The 20,253-nt window shown below is 37.7% G+C and overlaps 1 protein-coding gene across 2 annotated transcripts; it reads left to right on the forward strand.

Annotated features, from left to right (window-relative positions):
• Positions 1–21: 21 nt before the first annotated feature.
• Positions 22–19,506, forward strand: ZBTB49 (zinc finger and BTB domain containing 49). 2 transcript variants are annotated; one of them, XM_056347098.1, is made up of 8 exons: positions 22–133; positions 1,747–1,920; positions 4,001–5,106; positions 11,126–11,172; positions 15,023–15,096; positions 15,843–15,925; positions 16,016–16,177; positions 18,155–19,506. In XM_056347098.1, exons 2-8 carry the CDS (start codon positions 1,769–1,771, stop codon positions 18,826–18,828), a joined length of 2,298 nt encoding a protein of 765 aa, XP_056203073.1. In that variant the 5' UTR covers positions 22–133; positions 1,747–1,768; the 3' UTR covers positions 18,829–19,506. The 2 variants fall into 2 exon arrangements, with proteins under 2 accessions (XP_056203073.1, XP_056203080.1); XM_056347105.1 differs by lacking the exon at positions 22–133 and adding an exon at positions 694–1,397.
• Positions 19,507–20,253: the final 747 nt, after the last annotated feature.

Raw genomic sequence — 20,253 nt, forward strand, 5'->3', positions numbered from 1 at the left:
CCCCCCGCCCCGCAGCGGAAGCGGAAGAGGCGGCAGCGGAAGGAAGCGGCGGGCTGGGGCCGCCGCCGATGGTGGGGCTGGGGCTGCCGCCGGGCGGCCGCGTGGGGATGGAGCTGGGAGGTGGCCGGAGCCGGTAAGCGCTGGGCTGAGCAGTGCCGGCTCCTTCCTCTCGGCTGCCCTCCCCGCCTCTGCCAGGCCGCGCCGCGGTACCCCCGCCCGCTGAGGGCTGTGTGGCGGCCGCGTCGTCCCGCCGCGGCGACTGGCGCTCGGCCCGCCCGCAGCTCTGTCGCCCTGCGGCAGCGGCTGCTTCCACCTGCTACCGGTCCCTCGCCCGGCTGCGGCGGCTCCGCGCCTTCCTGCGCCGCCGCCCGCCCGCCTGGTTCCGGGGCAGAGCCCGCCTCCCCCCCCCTCCGGCGCCCGGTATTGTGTCGTGAGGGCGGCCCTTCCCCTGCCCCCTTCTCCCCGCAGACCCCCCCGGCCCGAGCTTCGGCGGGGCGAGGCCGAGCGGAACCCGAAATGGCAGTTTGAGCATATTTGTGCGGCTGCTTCGGGGACTCCTCTTGCTGGGGAGCAGCTCGGCGCGCCGGCCTCCCCAGTCGGGGGGCGGGCGGGCCCCTGGTGGCACAGGTTGGGCCCCTGGTGGCACAGGTTGGGCCCCTGGTGGCACAGGTTGGGCCCCTGGTGGCACAGGTTGGGCCCCTGGTGGCACAGGTTGGGCCCCTGGTGGCACAGGTTGTTCAGGGCTTGCGAGGTGCTGTGGGGGGAGGCGTACACAAAGCAGTTGTCTGGTGGGCAGATGTGGGTGCTTTATTTTAAAGCCTGGTAAAAGGCGCGATAAGAATAAAACCAAAAATAGTACAATATAGTAGCCCACCTCAATGCAACAGGAGGCAGCGAGTCGCAGAGTAGCAATAAATTAGAATGTGGAGCCTTTAGTGCTCATCAGAATTGAGAAGGGGCAGCTGGCTTTCTTGTCACATCTAACTCAAGGTGGTTTTTCTGCTTCATTCATTACGTGGAAGACTAGAAGTTCTAACTGTCCTAATAGTTGGAATTTTCCTTTTGTATCTACAAGTGCGCAGGGGAGGAATTTTATCTTTCTTCAATTAAGAAAAAAGCAAATACAGGATTGTATGTAAATGTGTTGTCTGGGAATATTACTTGTCTTCCCTTCAACCTGTTCAAATAAGTGATTTTTAAAAGAGACTTTGCATTGTATTAAATAAATAAAAATTTGCTATGCTGACTTGTCTAATGAATCAGATCCATGTGGGAAATATGCTTAGCTACAACAGCAACAAATACGGTATAAATAGTGCTGCTACAGTGTTCTCCCTTTTCGGTGTAGAGGGTGAAGAAGCTGTGGTTTTCCTCTAGAAATGCTGTTGATTTTGTAGGTATGATATGTTTTTTGCCTTAGAATCTGATTCTTGTTGAAGTTGGCTAAATTGGTTTTTTTTTGTGGTTATGGAGTTGAGAGGCAGCGCTGTTAGCACATTTTTGTGGAAGCTTTTAGTTGTAAGCAAAACAATTAAAATCTGTGTTTTCTGTGTATGTTGCTGTATATCTACTGATGAGCAATACTGCGACAGATCAGAAAAACATCATTAGAGCTCACATTGCAGGTGTAAACTGAAGTCTGTTTGCTTTGGGAGCTAAAACAAATTGTAAAATTGTTCTTTCTATTCTAAATTAATTTTACAATTTAATATTTAAAATTCATCTTAGCATTCTATTTCATTGTAGGTAATTTAAATGATATTCTAGCATGGACACTGTTGCTAGCCATAGTTGTCATCTTCTCCAGCAGCTACATGAACAGCGCATCCAGGGTCTTCTCTGTGACTGCATGCTGGTGGTAAAAGGTGTCTGCTTCAAAGCACACAAAAATGTATTAGCTGCTTTCAGCCAATATTTCAGGTATGTAATAGTATATTCTTATTTCTAAAAAATGAACTAAATGCCCTTGGTTGATGTTTTCTCTGAGAAGGGAAGTTTTTTCTGGTAGTTGCAGACTACATAACTGTTTAGTGTAAGGGGAAAAAACTGTCTAGAGATAAATCTGTACCAAATATTTAATCTAATTAAAAACTGTCTGTTATAATTTATTTTCTAGATATACATAGCTAACTACAGCACTGTTTGAGTTGGGCATTTTCTTGATCCTTGCTTGCTTACGGTGCCTCATATAATGGATTCTGGCATAGACTTGCATTCAGTATTTCATTTTGAGAAGGTAACTGTTTACAAGAAGCTTAGTAGAGTACATGAACAGAGCCAGATGATGGATATAATTGATGAAACAATTCACATTACCCATTTCCGGATAATGTGAATTGTTTCATCAACTGTGTATTCAAAATAAAATTTGATTATGTAGGTTATTATGAATCTCTGTTTAGAACAGTCTCAGAGACGAGATCTGTGTTTTAATGTATACAGGTGGCCCATGAAGCCACATCATTGGTTTCTTTCCTTTCTGTATAGCCCTCACTGATTCTCTAGATTTTAGGGGGTGCAGGATCTCTCAGCTTAGTGTTTTACATTAGTTATGAGCAAGCTGTTAGATCTGGCAGTTTTTAGGTATTGTTTCTTGAAACATCTCTAAAGCTTGATTACTAATTGTTATGTAAGAAAATTATTTTTATGTTCGGGGGAAAAAAAGATGAGAGGTTGGTTTTCCTTTTTTATCTTCTAGTGTTGAAATCCTGGTGATGAAGTGAAATTATGCTCAAAGACTGGATTTTTCAAGTAGTAAAAAAGAACTAAACGCTCAGCTTTTATTAAAATTCAGTAGGATATTAATGACTAATTTATTTAGACTCTCAAACCAGATCTACTCACTATAGTTCTGGTTTTAATGTAGATAGTATGGGCTGGATTTATGAAAGAATTTGGATATGGGCACTGCCTTCAGGGTAGCCTCTGCATTTCTAAAGTTTAAGCCTAGACTGTTATTTACTTACGATTCAGAGCTCATGGGTTTTGTGACCACCTTTAAACAAAACCTAATTGGAGAGTCAACCCACAGAGAGAAATCATGAAGTTCAGGGAATTTCCTAGTGTAGGAAAATAGCTACATAGGAGTGACCTGACCCCATTTATGTATCGTCGTTCACTGTTAGAGTATCAGATTTGAGACTGGGGGTTTTAATGGAAGGGCGTGAAGTTCCTGACTGAGGCAGAGTACGAACCCACTTAATCTAGGACTGGTTATGCACGTGAAGAACTACAGCTCTGATGGTAAGAGTATTTTATATCAAATAGTAAGAAGTCTTATGAATTCATACACTTCAAGGATTCAGTGACAATTCAGTGGGTATTGGTTGGACTGTTTAGGCTTATTTACCTGTACTCTTCATTATTCTTTTACTTGGTTCTCACCCAGCACCAGTACAAAAGTACCTTTTTTTTTATATGAGGGAATAGATTGAAGGTAATGCCGTTCTCTTGTGTACTATCACCATCCTCTTATCTGCTTGTGGAGAAAGAATCAATGATACGAACTTCAGTAAGGTTTACTGATAAAGTTTGATGGACAGACTCAGTTGTCAGAAGAGGGTAATTTAGCTGACTTTGAGGTCAGTCTTCTCCTTTTCACTAGAAAATTTATCGTGACCTGTTTTATTTGCCATAATGGAAGGAGAAACACCATTGTGCATCAACCAACTTTTTCAAATAGTCCGTAAATACAGCAGAGCACCTAATAAGTTAAGAACGTTGGATAGGAAACCACAAGTATTGCGTGTGATTCCAAAAATTAAAAAACAGAAAATAAAATTTATATAAAGGATCGTTTTATTTTATACATACTTTGTGTACCACTAGTGTAGGAATAATACATAAGGCAAGTAATGGAGTGTAAAATAGTGTAAAAAAAGGACCGTATAGCGTCAATTGTTGTTTCATACCAGGCAGTCTGTTTGAGGTGGTATTTTTTTCATAGAAGTGTTTGTGAATTATATGTGTTTGTGTCTGACTATTTGCCTTATTTTATCAGGACCCTTTTCCAGAATTCTTCAGGCCAGAAGAATGATGTCTTTCACTTGGACATTAAAAATGTAGGTGGCATAGGCCAGATCTTGGACTTCATGTACACCTCTCACTTGGATCTTAGCCAGGACAATGTACAAGCTATGTTGGATATTGCACAGTGTCTCCAAGTGCAAAATGTGCTCAACATTTGCCACACCTTTTTAAAGTCTTCTGCAGCTGTAGAGCAAACAGCCAGCATGCCTTGTAATAGCGTATTTTCGCTGCAGCATACTTTGACTGCAGATACAAGCTGTGCCAATGACAGTTATGGAACAAACCTATTGCATGAATGCTCGTCTGACACACAAGCTAATAAAGCCTTGGCTGACCACCATTCTCACACATCGCAGTCTGTTAATCTTCACACACCCTCAAGTGATGTACAGAAACAACCACAAGACTCCTTAGATGGCAACTGCACAGAGCTTCCTTTTAAACAACCAAATTACTATTATAAACTACGCAACTTTTACAGTAAACAGTTCTATAAGCAAAATGCGTGCTCTAATCATGAGAGAGGAGCAGAACAATCTTTTTCTTACAACACATCTACAGAAATAAACACAGTAGAGAGTAATTCTTGTACTGTCAATCACTCTGAGTGTATTCTGGAAACCTCTGATCATTTACCATCAAACTTTCTGGTTCAGTCCGTGAATGAAGCTGCTTCAGACCAAGATGCAGAAAGCACACTTATGCAGCCCACCAAACAGATGCGGCTGAAAAAGGCAGTACACCTCAAAAAGTTAAATTTTCTAAGATCTCAGAAATCTGCAGAACAGCCACCTGAGCCTAAAAGAGATGACAGTACAATAACAAGAGTAATTGAATCTGTAAATGAAAGTACCATGGACATGATAAATGTTAGAGTTACTGATGAAAAAGGAGCTGACGATCTAGTGAATTCTGAGAATTTTGAACAAACTGTTGAAATTGAAAGGTCTCAAGGTCCTTTGGAACAAGAAGGGCAATCACAGACTCTTCAGTCACAGAGGCAATATACTTGTGAATTATGTGGGAAGGCTTTTAAACATCCAAGCAATTTGGAGCTCCATAAAAGGTCCCATACAGGTACAGTTATCAATAACTTAGTTTGCAGCTTCTCCTGTTTCAGAGAAGCTGTTTAAGGGTCTGTTTTCAAAAGGTTGTAGTTTTGGTTTTAAAAATGAATAATCCTACAGGAATAAAGACACTTAAGACTGAGCTTAGCTGAGAGTTGTAGTAAAGATTTCTCCTTCGTACTTGTTTTTCTAGGGTTCTTTTTCAAAGAATGTTTTGTTGATACTTCAATGAACATTTTACTTTTGTCTTGCATTTAGAAGGGGCATTTGAAGTCAGTTTGTCAGATGGCCTGGAAGTCTGAGTCAGATAACAATGAAAAGTATAAATGGATAGGAAATGATACTACAGGTGTTCTAGATGACCTCAGTTCTCTCTGATCGTATATTCATTGCAAGATCCAAGTGATGAGGGCTTGGTAGTCATTTCCTTTTAACCTGTAGAAAGATGCTCTATAGTTAGTTTATACCTTTTTCCTATTGTGAACAACTTTTGTTGCATTTATCTAGGTAATAATGCTCTTGCTGACAAGTAGGCTGCAGAGTGAATGGGAATTTTGAATTAATTTACTTTGTTTTAAAAACTCACAGGTAATATTATTTTTAAACTTAGCATAGATTTATTTCTATGCATCTTTTTATTCTAGTGAAAAACAAGACCTAGTCTAACTTTGATTTAACTAATTTGTTCAATTTAACCAGCATGTTCTATTATATTTCTACAACTCTAGTTACGTTTTTTTAAAAGGATTTCCAAGAATTACCTTAGCTAGTCAAGTAACACCATTGATTCCAAGTCCTTGAGATGGCATTCCTGATTAAGCTGTTGAATATTTTTTGCCTTTCTTTTTCCCTGTATAAATACGCAAGTGCATCTCCCTTGGTCTTGTCAAATAAACATCATTTTGCAAATGAGCATACATGTATTGGTACTGTGACAGTAAATAGGAATCCCTCTTAGCAGACATTAACTGCTTTTGTGAATTGAGCCTTGGTATTGAGAATTTGTATTTCCATATTATTGGTAGAACAATCTTTCCAGAACCGGAAAATAAGAACGTTTTTCATTAGCTTCCTGTAGTTTTCACTTAGTATTTTTCACTACTTCTATATGTTCACCTTACTAATAATATTTTTTTTTTTCATTTGGTCTTCTGTGAAAGTTGCGTATGTCTCTTACCTAGATCCTCTATTTGCCTTGGATTTTTTTGAACCTATTATCTGATTTGAGCTGATACGATCAGGTATATTTTAATATTTTAGAAATTTCAGCAAAATAGGTAATCAGATAGAGGCTTTAGTGTCTAGAGAAGACCCAGCTGAGGGAGAGATTCTGAAGTCAGTAACATGTGAGTTTGTGTTAGAGCATCTATGCGAAAGAGGGACCCCCGACTATGAGAAACCTGTTAGAATTTGCCCTTCCTTAGACATCTCAATCATTGGAAGAAATCTGGATTCTGTGAGTTCTGGTACCCATTAAACTAGTTCTGTTAAGAGTGTGTTGTCTGAATGATAAATTTCATTATTGTATGTTTCAGAGTCTGCTAAACCATTTAAAACATGAAGTTCAAAGTTTAGTTCACCTCTTCAAATGTATTGTAACTTCAAGGTTAGGGGAGTGGACTGGGTACTAAGCTTTGTAGAAGAAAGTGACTATAGCCCTGATACAAGAGTTCTACAAATTCTTTTTTTTTTTTTTTTTTTTTAATGTAGCATGGACAGCAAATGCTTACAAGTCTAGGAAATGGAAAAATAGGAAAAGGGTTGCAGTAGCTTTGCAAGGTTATTTATGCATGTTGCAATTCATTTCTTTGTTTTTATTTGAGGTCTGTGTATTTACACATGCTTCCACTCCCCTTAAGCTCTGGTAGATACTGTTTTACATTCACCACACTGCTTGATATTAACTAGCTTTATAAGTTGTGTAAGAAAAGTGATCCTAGACTTGGTTTTGTTGTTGTTGCTGTCCTTCTCTGCTAGTCTGAGTATATATTGAATTCAGGAATTCCATGCTGCTTCTCATAACACTATGTTCTTCCAATAGTTTTAAAAAAAATCCAGATTTGAATGCTACTTAACGTGTCAGTAATGCTCTTCTATAGATGTGCTACACCGACAAAGTTTAAGCGTGTGAGTTTAACAAATAATAAGCACAAAGAAGGATGGAAAAACTGAGACAAGAATACGACTAGATAGACCTGTTCGCTTGCTTGTAATTTTTGGGTCGTGTTAATTTGTTTTTAAATATCCAGCCAGTGCAAGAAGAGTATTTGGGAAATTGCATTGGATAGTTAATATATGAAGGATCTGTAGCTGAAGGGCACATCTGTATCATTAATATTAGGTATACTGGTAGTTAAGTGATGTAAGTGATGCTAAAAGCCATTTCCATTCATCTGCCACTTCAGAAAGCATAGCAAATTGCTAGCTAATTAATTTTATTTAAAAACATTCGTTTTCCAGAGCTAAACAAAAGGGTTAGCAAGCATTTAAGTATTAGAGTGCTTACTGAAAGTCCTCCAGATCTGGCTTTGTTGAAGAGATGAAGGAAGCAAGTTATTAAAATGGAGCTTTCACACTGGCAAGCCAGTTTTTAACCCACAAATGACAACTCTTCTAACAAGTACTGTAATGGCCTAGTTATCAAAAAGAAGCACATGTGAAATCCTCTCTCCCTGAACACCAGGAACTACTAAAAAAATTACAGATTAACATATTTGCATTGATGAGTTTTCTGTGTGAAGGACAGGCATACTATGTTTCAACACAAGTCCTTGTATTGGGTTGTCTAGTTTTAATTGTATTGCTAGGGAATGTTTAAAGGAATCTCTAAACAGAGCCTATTGCATTGACTTCTAAGACTGATTTTAACTTAACTGAATGTTATTTGTTTTTTATTAGCTTGACCTGTCTGAAAAAAAGGAAGCAAGTATATCTCTCTTACAAAGTCCTTACCTGTCCAAGAACGTGCAGTGTTTTGGGTTTAAAAAAAAGAATCTTAAAAAATATTTTCAGGAGGCATATAACACAAAAAAAACCCCACCCAAAACCCAGCCTTTCCACAGAACACTCTTGGCAGGATAGAATTCAACAGGAGCAGAGTTACACTGTCATGTAATACACTGTTGATCCTCAGCCTTTTCATTCTGAGCTTTGCCTTGAGCAAGTTGCCAGCATTCCATGCCTTAGCGGGTCCTGCTCCTCGCCTTTGTGATCTCTTTAGAAACACTCCCTCTGCCTTCATGCCTTTTTCCAGTGGAGCTGACACACCACTGCTTTGATCCCACTACTGTGTACATTATGTTTATTTCTTCTTGCAGAGTGTGGAATAAGAAGGATGCAACAGAAGATAGAAAACACGAGGCAGTCCAGGGGTTTGAAAGTAAAGTCTCCTGGATGTTTGTTTAAGCATTGTCTTAATTGTAGTTCAATTACTAATTTTCCCACAGTCTTCTCCGTTGCTGTTGATCCAGCCATGGTCTTTGAGAAGATTAGTGTTCTCAGATAAGGTTTTTGGTTTGAAGTTTAATGACAGTCATAGAATCATAGAATAATTTAGATTAGAATGGACCTCTGGAGGTGGCAGGTCAAATTAGATTGGATCGTTTTTCTCATGATCTTGTCTAGTCAAATTTTGGGTCAAGGACAGAGATTCCACAGCCTTTCCCAGCAACCAGTTCCAGTGTTTGACCACCCTCATGGGGCAAAAGATTATTCTCCTATACCTAATCAGAATTTCTCATGTTCTAACGTATGTCTGTTGCCTCTTGTCCCGTGACTGTGTATCTTCAAGAACAACCCAGTTGTATCTGTCTTCCCATTGCATGTAGACAGCAGTAAGATTTCTTGTTTGCCTTCTCTTCTTAAAGCTCCAGATGTGGTCTCGCCAATAGGTAGAGAAGAATAATCTTCAGCTTATTAGCTGCAGTCTTGCTAATACACCCTAGGAAGCAGTTAGCCTCACTTTATCTGAGGGATGCTACAACACTGAGTAATTTAGTATTTCTGCTAGAATTCATTCTTGAAAGTATGCTACTTGATATACTTGGTGGTTTGGAGTTTTAAGCAGGTACAGAATTGTTCTCCAAAAACCAACTTCACAGTTTCCTTTCAAACAAAACTTTTTTGTTTTCTCTTTATCACAGGGAAAAAACTTCCAACTCTTTGTACAAAAGTACAGTTATAATGAGGCTGCATGCAACCTGCAACAATAGTTTTGAGAAATTTGAGCCTCCAGTTCCCGCCCTCCCCCTCTAGTTATTTCAGAGTAGATTTCTGTTCAGATAATAGTCTTTGTGTCAACAGTAACTTTTTCCTTTGTGTAGGTAATTTCTGCAGAAATTGCTACTGGTGTTTTTTATCCTCCATTTCAAATTACCTGAATGCTTTTATGGTTGTCGGAAGCCTTCCCAGTTGTCACAGATCTGGCTCCCTGTTCGTTTCATTTATATTTCTGTTGTCAGTACCAGAACTTTTAGTGTTTTGCAAATTTAGAGCCATAATGAAACCAAGCCTCAGTGCTCTTCATAGTTGAGTTATTGGTTTCTTAATTTTTATCTTTAATTGAATAAAAGCTTTCTTGAAACTGCTGTAAGATTTCCATTCTTCATTAAGTAGAAACAATAAATACAGCCTCAAGCTGTCAGGCTAACTGCAAGATTGCTACTTGTGAAGCCACATAACTGTGTATGTTTACTCTGTACTTCAAAATCTATGAGAATTGCATTTAATCCTTGATCCTGAAATATGTTGAAAGAACATCACCTGCATTTGGCAGCAGGGAAGGAAAATGGAACCTCAACACCTGGATATTGTAGATGTTGCTCATAACACTTCAAGGGTGGAGGAGGTATTCTGATGTAGAGAATACTTGCTGGAAGAGAACGCTACAAATAGCCAAGAGGTATTCTGTAAAATCAGGAAAAATGTAAAAATGTAAATAAAAATCTTCAGACAGTTTTTGAATCAGCATCAAGATGAAACACAGTGTAAGATCTCTTTCCTTTTGGAAATATCTGCATACAAAATCACAAGGATTTACACTAATTACCTGTGGGCCAGATTATATATGTCCTATTAACATACAGTTAGACTAATGAAAATATAATTAGAAGTCTGTCACTGAATTCAGTGGTATTTTGAGCATTATTAGCGTAAATTCTAGAAGATGCATAGAGATTTTTATCAAAAGTGTAAAAACTAGGAAACCAAGAATTAATCCAGAGAGGGGAAAAAATAGCCTTTATGAAATGCTATAGAGGAGAAAAAGTGATTAGAAAAATGTATTAATCTCAGTTTGACAGCTGGAGAATTGAAGTATTGTGCAGTCACATTCTAGATTGAGAGTCAAGTTATTTTGAAAAGCTGAAGTGGGCTGCGCTATTTTTTTTACTGAAGCTGCTCATGTTTTTGGCAATTCAAAACTCCCGGTTCTATATGATCAAATTCAGAATTTTGAAGCAAAATACTTGGGTTAATTATGAGCTATATAGGATGAGAATTTGAAGGCAAATAAATATTTGCTGGAGGTGAATGGCTACATGCTGATCAGAGATGTATGGTACATACTGAACACAGAAAAGGGATTCCTTCCAAATTATCTTCTCTGCATTCCTTATTCTTTTTAAGAGTGGGCTTTTGTGTGTATAAGTGGAAAAACTGGTGCACTTCCCATAGCTGCTGCTGTTGTAGGACCTTGTCATCTATTCTCTTCTTCCTGGAGGTACGAGACCCCTTGCATTTGGAAAAGAACAGTGTTAAAAAAAAAATAAATCACAAAACACTGCATATTGAAACTTTTTTACCTATTTTTTTTGAAAGATAAATTCTGTTTCTGAGCGAGTCTGCCTTACATGCTTAATAGTAAATGCTGTACTTCCCTCTTGATTTCCCCTTAAATATATGGGTAAGTGTTCTTTTGGGGATGTTTTTACTCTTATCTTACATGTTTTAAAAGGAAGTGTAACAATTTAAAGCGTTTGTATTCTGTTGCAACTATTAGAAGTTCTGTGTTCTGTTTCTTCTCATTTTAGGTGAGAAACCTTTTGAATGTAACATTTGTGGGAAACACTTCTCACAGGTGGGAATATTTTATGTTATGGTACTTACACTTAAAAATGAAATGCATCTTTGTGTCAGTTCTAAAAAAAGGGTTTAAAAGGGTTTAAGTCTGTAGATTAGATGTGTTTTGTTCAAAGACAGAGTTGACTTTAGGGATAAAGTATTATAATGGCTTATTTGAAAATAGCATGTTAAATGTTTTAGATTTCTTTAATACATTTTGTACCTTTGATTCAGTCTACTCTCAAGAGATGTTATGTGTTTTACCTTCAAATGAATGTTTAACTATACAGAGCCACAATTATATTTGAAATACAGAGAACATTCATTCTCGATGTGTTCTTTTGCTTTATGCTTAGGGATACGTTGTGAATAGCCTTTTTACAGTGTCTGGAGAAAATACACGTTAGAATTTTATATAACGTTGTATTCACAATACAATTTAATCTTCCTAAATGGCATAAATTATTAAGCAGATTTTTTTATGAATCAGAGAAAAAAATTTATATGGATATAATTGGGCTCAGTTTCCTTCTGCGAAGAGCAGCAGAGTTAGTCTGAAGTATCAAAACTCAACTATGACTTTTTTTAAAAAAATAATCTTGTGAAATTCCCTACTTACAGGGCCTAATCTTTAGCTTCTTAGTTTGTCATTCAATGCTTGCTTCCTGTTCTAGGTACAACAACTAATTCATATTTGTACAAATTTGGTGCCTAGTTGTTTCATATTTGCAAAACACCTATTTCTTTTCTGTTTTCTTTGTTGCAATGTGTGCACCTCAGTGCGGGAAGACAGTAGACAGGTGCATATTTTTACATTAAGATTAAATAATCATTATTGTTGAATAACTTTGGTCTTTCTTATGGATCCTGATTTAAGGATTAGAGTTATGTTGTCTTTGTCTACCCGCCCACCAGTGCTTCTGCTTCTCTTGCTCCAGTTTTGTAGCCCACCAGCTGGACTTTTTTGATGGATGAATATCCCCCACTCTGTTACTAAATATTAATATAACAGTGCATCCAGTGAACAATACTGTTTCATGATGCTTATCAAGCCATTTTAAGCAAAGCTGAGTCTGCTTATTAGGGAAAGAAAGTGCATTTTCATTCATTTTGATGTCTGAACTTCTAGTTACTTTAAAAAAAAAAAGTGGATATTTCCAAATTCCATTAAAAGTACTTTTGGCAAATGGACTGATATTGTCTACCATTACGGTGGGGGAAGAGAGAATAAAAAAAGCTTCACACACTCTGAGTGTATGACAGGCGTGACAGACTCCTCATGCAACATGCATTGCTCCTCCTTAATTAAAAACAAACAAACAAAATCCCCAACGAAACTGGAAATTTCTGTCTTTTAATTAAACACTCTTAAACAGCTTTCCTCCCCTTCCTTCCCCATTCCCTCACTTGCCTGAAGGTATAGGTAGGTGCATACTGATGGACAGTGCCTACCCATCCAGAATATAGCATTCAGCTTGTGTGCTGCAGTTCTTTCTCTGGTCATGAAAGGGAACTTGTGTACTTTTGAGGTACTTCCTTTGGAATCGTGCAGATAAGTAAGATTTCACCTCCCAGCAAGTAAGATGCAAGGATAATTACTCTCTACTTTTTTCTTAGAAGACCATTTCTGATCTTGTTCTTGATCTTCTCAGTCTGCAGCCACCGAAATCACAACATTTTGCTTACTTAAGCCTCCATGTTCTGTCCTTTTGAGACAGTGCAGTTATGCCTGGTAGTGTGTCTGCTCTTGCTGAATGTAACTGATGTTCTGTGTGTTGGAATGTGAAACAGAAAATTAAGAGTAGGGAAAATTGACATAGGAACTCATAGTCTGGAACAAGTAACCATAAATATCTTTGGCTTTTGGAGAAAAGTGTTCTTTTTTCTACTTCCAAGCCTGCGTTTTCCCTTACTACTAGTACACAGCCTGCTGTGATGTGGTCCTTCTCTGGTTGGTGATTCAGGATATCAATTTTACCTCCTGACTACCTCCTGAAGAGCTTGTTTTTGGGGACCGTATGCATTAGTTCCTTCACTTTAAAAGCATGCCAGTTACAAGTGGACTAAGTCTAGCATGTCTCTCTGGTCTCTGAATTTGGGAGGAGTGGTATGCAACCAGTATCTGTAAGAGGCTGCTTCTGAGCATTTTTTTTCATTCATTGAAATGTTAGCAAAAGTCCTCTTACGCTTTTTCATTGGGATAGAATATTATGCCTTAAGCATGGTTGTGTACCACCTTAAAAGCTTAGGAAGAATACAAGTTACTGATGTTTCTACCTTTTTTTTTGTCTCAACACAGTTAATAAGGTCTTACTAGGAGGAAGTTGACACAGGCTTGTAATAAATAAATGGATCTACTTGCTACTGTCTGTAAAATGTTTCTAACTGGCTAAAAATGCCTGTATGGGAACTATTTCAGAATAATTGTTGCACTTCAAATTCACCCTCTGTCTTTAAGCAGAATAGCTTTCAAATGCTTATGGTATGGTTTGTTTTGTGATGTGGATAGAGGTAAAGGTTCTGTCTTTTTTGTGTTTCTCTCCAGTGCACCTCTGCACAAAATCCCTTGTCTTTGCAGAGCACAAATTGTTCCATGGAGAAGTCAGTTTAGTCGTCGTCTTCCTCAGAAATAAGTGCCTAATGCCTCTCTCTGCATGGGTTTCAGTATTATGAAGTTTGGCCTGAGTGAACAGTGGTTCAGTCATACTGTTGTCTCAAAAACTTTACAGGGGTTAAAGAAAGCTCTCTCTGGTTTCAAATGGTGATCCGTTTAATATTGTCCTCTCTTTTTGTGTCTGCAATACTTTAGTTCTGGTATATTATAAGTTCTGATTACAGTGATTCATCATCACAGGTAATTAAGTCTAAAGGAGTCGGAAGAAATTACTGATGGGTCTTTGTTGTCTTACTGTGACTTAGGAGGACTTGATAATCTTTGCATCCCTAATTTTCTTGCCTGATTGAAAGGACTTAATGTTCCTTTACTGTACTTAGATAAAAACAGGCAGTTATCCATAAAAGAAAATGGAATGGTTAAAAACTGACTGTGGAAGTATGCACAGTTTATGGAACATCTGCAGCTCTTCTATCCAAACTAGCTCTATCTTGTGCCTTGAGAACTGGACTCCCAGTGGATTATCTATTCAGAAGCAGTGGTGGCTTTAAAAACATTTAAAAAGAAAAACAAGTTGGAATGAGTGAGATGTTTTTTTCTAGTCATCATCTGGTTTGCCTGCTAGACTAGCATGATTTTTACAGGATTAGGAGAGGAAAGACATGTAATAAAACCTAATTACCAGTAATCCCTTTTGTTCCTTTCTGTGCTTCTTGTTCTGTTTTCTTTTGACGTGAGTAAAGATTTATAGGCATGGAGCACTTGCCTCTGAGTGTTTTATGGATTGAAAAATGTTTATCCTATTATTTTCTTTTTAACCTCCTGGTAGGTGAATTCAGACCTCCTGATGTAACTATTTTATTTGTAGGACAGGGAAAATAAGACTAACATGAACCATATTACTAGTAAATTTTCTTCTTCACTGCAATCTAGATAGTGTAATTTTCATTTATAATTGGATCAGTTTTCAACTATAGGTCTGTCTTTTTCCTTAGCATTTGATTCCAGGCTTCTCTTATATTATTTTTTTCTGTTATTGTCAATGTATAATTGTATACATAAGCAATTTGATCTTGAAGTACATGGTAGACTGTCTTTACTAGATAAGAATGCTCGAGTTCTTACATGCTTTGTCGTCTTCACTGCCTTAGAATTAGGAATAAAAAGCCAGTCTTATAGTTCCCATTATTGTCTTTTTATTTGTGTACAACAGACTAGTTGAATTTAATTGTTTAAATTACTGTCCCTTCAGGCAGGTAATCTCCAGACACATTTGCGTCGACATTCTGGTGAAAAGCCATACATTTGTGAGATCTGTGGGAAAAGGTGAGTAGAATTGTTCATCTTAGTAAACTTAACATGCTAAAACTTGTCCATGTTTTTTTTTTTTTTAATCTTCATGATCGGGCCAAGAGTTAAGGCAGCGTCCTGCTCAGTTTTGGTTGGGAGATATTGGGTTTAAATGTGTACTGATGGGATTAAAATATATAAAGGTCTGCAAGTGTCTTGTTGCAAGTCTCAATAAGAAGATAAACATGTCATCACATATATAGTATGTGGTCTTACTTAATCTTTTCTATATTGGTGTCTTTAGTTAAGGATATACTGTTGTGTGTATTTTCAACAGTGTGAGTTACAATAAATTATGTGGTTTTATACATTTCCCTAACGTTTTTTTTCATTATTTGGTCATACAATTTTTGTTATATTTTATGGAAATTGTGAAGTACAGGTAACGATGAATTTAAGCAAAGCATTAAATATTTTTGCCTTCTGCAGGCATGTGACAGAAAATATACTAATACAGGAGTATCTTTAAATGCAGAATAAATTAGTAACATTAACAGTGAAAAAGTGTTTTTTGTTTTGGGTTTTTTTTCCTAGCATTAATTCAGTTGGACATTGCCAGATTCAAAATGTTTTTCTTAAATGCATCTATTTATCTTGGTTTAAATCTTAATCTTTGTTCAGAACATCAGCCATTCGTTGCAGTTGATTTCCACATGATACTTGGTTTAGGAGAATAACGGTCTTATAAAAGACAACAGTTGGATTTCTGTATTCTATTACAGATTTGCTGCTTCTGGTGATGTTCAGCGTCATATTATTATTCATTCTGGAGAAAAGCCTCATCTGTGTGATATCTGTGGCAGAGGTATGTAAGTACCAAAGTTTCTGCCTCTGAGGCTTTTTGATTGAAATGGGAGGAATCATTTTAATCTCAGTGTCTGTCTTATTTTTGTAGGATTCAGTAACTTCAGTAATTTAAAGGAGCATAAAAAGACCCATACAGCAGATAAAGTATTCACCTGTGATGAATGTGGGAAGTCATTCAACATGCAGCGAAAATTAGTAAAGCACAGAATTAGGCATACTGGAGAGAGACCATACAGCTGTTCAGCATGTGGTAAGATTTACTGTGCATAGCTTGCTTGTATCTTTGCTTTTTAAATTGTAAGTAAAAGTTCCTACGTCAGCAGAAAAACAATTAAGCAAAATTATTTTCAATTTAAATATGGTGTTGTGAAAGTCTTTCACAAAATGTTGTCTTGCATACTTAATAGTCTTTCATTTGGTGTATTAAACTCCTTTAGCTGTTGCAAATAAGCTCAAAAGTGGATTTCGGTTGAAGAATAGAAAAAGGAAATAAGAGGAATCAACATTGTATGTGTACATGTCTTCATAGAAGTACTGATACTAGCTGCTTCAAAAATTGATTTATTTTCAGTATAGTCCTTCCTGATGGAAAGCTAGGTTTGGCATCACTTAGCTATCAATTGAGTCTTTTTTCTGGTTTTTGTCTCCCCCACCCCCATGCCCAATTGAATACTGTTTGGATTTAACTGCATTCAACCACAGTTTGAGAGTAAAAACCTTTTGCTACTTTGGTTCAACCTCTGGAATAAAATCAAAACTTGATCAGTGCTTCATGCCAGAGAACACCCATTTTCAATCTGCTAGATAGGTCATACTTCCAGGTGGTCTGGAAATGGCTCTTTGATCAGTGAGTCATCATTGTATAACATAGTTCTCAGAAACTGCATTATCTATCCTTATCTCATACATTACTTAGCATACTTACTTTTCTGCCCTTAAGTGCTATTTTGCTATAATTTAATTCATGTTCTGAGGAGTCGGCTTTGAAGGAGAGTAGCTCCATATGATCAAGTCCAACTGCAGTATGTTTTATTTGTAATGTATTGAGGCGTAAGAAAAGGTAGTATTATCAGGGGGTCTTAGATCAGGAGGAGAAGATACAGACATGCAGGATCTGAAAAGTATAAACAAACAGTTGTGTTGCTGTCATTAAAATAGGCTTATTTTCATCTTGTCTTGCAGTGGTCTTTTGATTATTTTTCATTTTAGCCAGCTCATCTTGTACTGAGAAGGCAAAAATTGCGCAAAGATCTGATCAAGTGTTAAGAAATCATTCACATTATGCAAAAAATCCACATGTATTATTCCAGTAATTTGTAATCTTACTATTACTGTTCAGTGGCTTTTCTGAAGAGATATACGGGCAGTAGAATAAAAAGCATGATGCCGAAATTGAGACTGCGGTCCTACTGGGCTTTCAGATAATAGTTTGGTTTAGTTGGTGTCTGTCCAAAATCACAAATAGGGACCAGCTTGCTTCTACTGTCCTAAAGAATGTGAGGTGTCTGAATCAATGTCACAGTTCTGGAAATCAATGCTTTCTTGTTCTGCTTGTTCTTCTACACTTTGCTGGGGTTCAGCCTCAAACACTTTTTTTCTTTGCAGTATGGTAATGGAGCTTATTTGAACCTGTGGTTCTGAAGACAGGCAAACAGTTGAATATTTTACTGTATTCTGATATTTACAGCAGGAAAAAATTATGGTTTTGACGCATTCTCTGGATAGAATGTAAAAAGTGGACTGCTGCATGATGTTAGCTCAAAGTTAACAAAAAAGCTAACTTTTTTAGCGCTACAAGAATAGTTCCTTGGTAATGAACAAACCGTTACTTTCTGTGATGCAGTTCTCACTGGAAGAATATATTTAGAAGCTTATCAGCATAGTGTTTTTCTAGACAGATTAATTAAACTGATTATTTAATTTATTTTTTTTCCTCCAGAAGATTGATACAAACTGAGAGCACTTACAGCTTTCAAATACTAATGGATGTTCCCATCTCCAGAGACAAAAACTAAAGCACTGGGAGACACAAGTTCGAAAATCAGATTAAGAATAAGAAATAAGTCACTGAATTGTAAAAGTAGATGAAACTTGTTTGAACCTGTTCTAGATAAAGTACCATGATTGGGACGTATCGTACCTTATCACTTCATATGTTCTCTAATTGAAACATGTTTATGCACTTGTGTTAAGAACAAAATCTTAATCTATCACTTCTGTCTTGTAGGGAAGTGTTTTGCAGGCTCTGGTGACCTGCGTAGGCATGTGAGGACTCACACAGGAGAAAAACCCTATACCTGTGAAACTTGTAACAAATGCTTCACTCGCTCTGCTGTTCTACGGCGCCACAAGAAGATGCATTGTAAAGCCCCTGATGAAGGTCCAAACACACTAGATGAATTTACTCAAGGGATTGAAACATCTGACCTTGACAAGTCTCAGAGTTCTGACTCTTTTGGCCAAGAAATGTCTGTTACATTGTTACCAGTGTCTGTTAAGTTTCCCATTCGTCCAACTGCAAATTCAACGGAATTTGATAGTTCTGCGGATTCTTACTGTAAATTGCGATCAATGATTCAACACCATGACTCGGCAAACCAACAGAAACTGAATGTGGATTCTGCTAAAATCCCAAAAGCTCAGACACAGCAGACTCCGCCACCACCACCATATGCTTATGCAGATGTAGATGTGTCTTCTGCAGAAGAACCCTTACAGTCTGATAATATTCCCATGATTCGTTCCTCTGGGGTTAGCTTGGACAGTCATTGTAATGATCCACTAGGCAGTCGAACATCATCTGCTGCATACAAGAATAATGAAGGACCGTTCTTCTCCAGCATGACCCTCTGGGGTTTAGCTATGAAGACCTTGCAGAATGAAAGTGAATTGGAACAATGAGGGCTCAGGGGACTGTATCAAAACTTCTTAGAGGCATTTCATGCTGAAGTGATTGTGATTGCACTGCAGCATAGAGATCAGAGCTAGTTTTTAAGCCAACTAGCTTGGATACTGGTAGAAATTGATATGCATGCCCAGAACCCAGTGTAGGCTGCCTTTACACCACTCAGCAAAGTTCAGATCTAGTTTCGGGGACCTTTGTTCTGTGACTGCACTGTGTAGCTCATGTGTTGCCATAATTTACTAAAATTTTCCATTTACTAAACTTGTCATTTAACTTGGTATTTTTTGCCTGATAATGGAGGAGAAGATGGCCCAAAGCCTAATTTCACTAGAAGTGTACAATTCCAATTGTGGGTCATTGGAGTTGTATAAGGGTGTAGATACGAAAGGAGGAAAATACTTAACAAATCCTTTAGTGAATCTGAGTTTCAGTAGTGGCTTTCTTACCAGTAGGATCATTGGTTTACATGACTTGAGTATTGTGATATTAAATGTAAATGTTAAATACTGGACAATATTTGTGATAGTGCAAAGTAACTGTATATCTAGAAACTTTATTTTTTTACAATAAAGGCTTTTTTTAGTATTTTATAAACTATTTTGCACAGCAGATTGTTTGTACAAGGAAGACCAAGATCAGGAAATGCGAATAAAGGGAAGTTGTTTTACATTGTATCTTAATTGCTCAATGTGTTTCATGTTTTTATGATTTTCAGTAACACAATTCCATCTATTCCAGGTATCTTTACTAATGCTAATAGGGATACCACTGCAAGAAAAGCTGCACTATAAATAAGTGCAATCAACACAGCAGTATATTGTCTTGCATTTGAGTGAATTAGTGTAAAACATTGGCTAATTAATGGAATGGATAGACCGTTACAGATAGAAACTTTGCTTAGAGGCCTTTTTCAGCTTTGGTGCTTTGAGTGGCTGCATGCATTTTCAGTATAGATCTGTTGCTGCATTTCAAACTGCCTGCTAGAGTCATGTGAGTTTTACTGCCTCTTTCCAGTACATCAAAATGTTTTATCAGTACTGTCAAGCCTTATGCTAAAATATTCCTTAGATACTGTAGTTTCTGAAATGAAAATGTCCTTGTACTATCCTTTCTGAAGTTCATTCTCGGGATGGGAAGTCTGTTTGAAGTACATACTTACTTCCTATAAGGAGTCTCAGTGTTTGTAGGCTGAGAAGTAGATTTCAGTGTTTTGCAACAGCTAACAAGATCTGGTATCACTGCTGTTTTAATAACACTACACTTCCTGTGCTGAAAGAATCGTGTTTGTGTAAAACTGGTAGCGGGAGCTGTCTAGTAATTAATATGTAATACCACATTTTCCTGGTATTAGAAAATATATCATGACACATATCCCACTAAAGTACAAAGATTCAAATCAATTATTATTGTCTGGTTCTTGG

Source organism: Falco biarmicus, chromosome 1 (genome assembly GCF_023638135.1).
Source record: "Falco biarmicus isolate bFalBia1 chromosome 1, bFalBia1.pri, whole genome shotgun sequence".
Taxonomy (NCBI): domain Eukaryota; kingdom Metazoa; phylum Chordata; class Aves; order Falconiformes; family Falconidae; genus Falco; species Falco biarmicus.

Bases quoted from the DNA above. Each gene is read 5' to 3' on its own strand.
- ZBTB49 (XM_056347098.1), top strand. From the start codon at position 1,769: ATGGACACTGTTGCTAGCCATAGTTGTCATCTTCTCCAGCAGCTACAT. The intron at 15,097-15,842 runs GTGAGTAGAATT...ATTCTATTACAG, and splicing joins TGTGAGATCTGTGGGAAAAG to ATTTGCTGCTTCTGGTGATG. The intron at 15,926-16,015 runs GTATGTAAGTAC...TTATTTTTGTAG, and splicing joins GTGTGATATCTGTGGCAGAG to GATTCAGTAACTTCAGTAAT.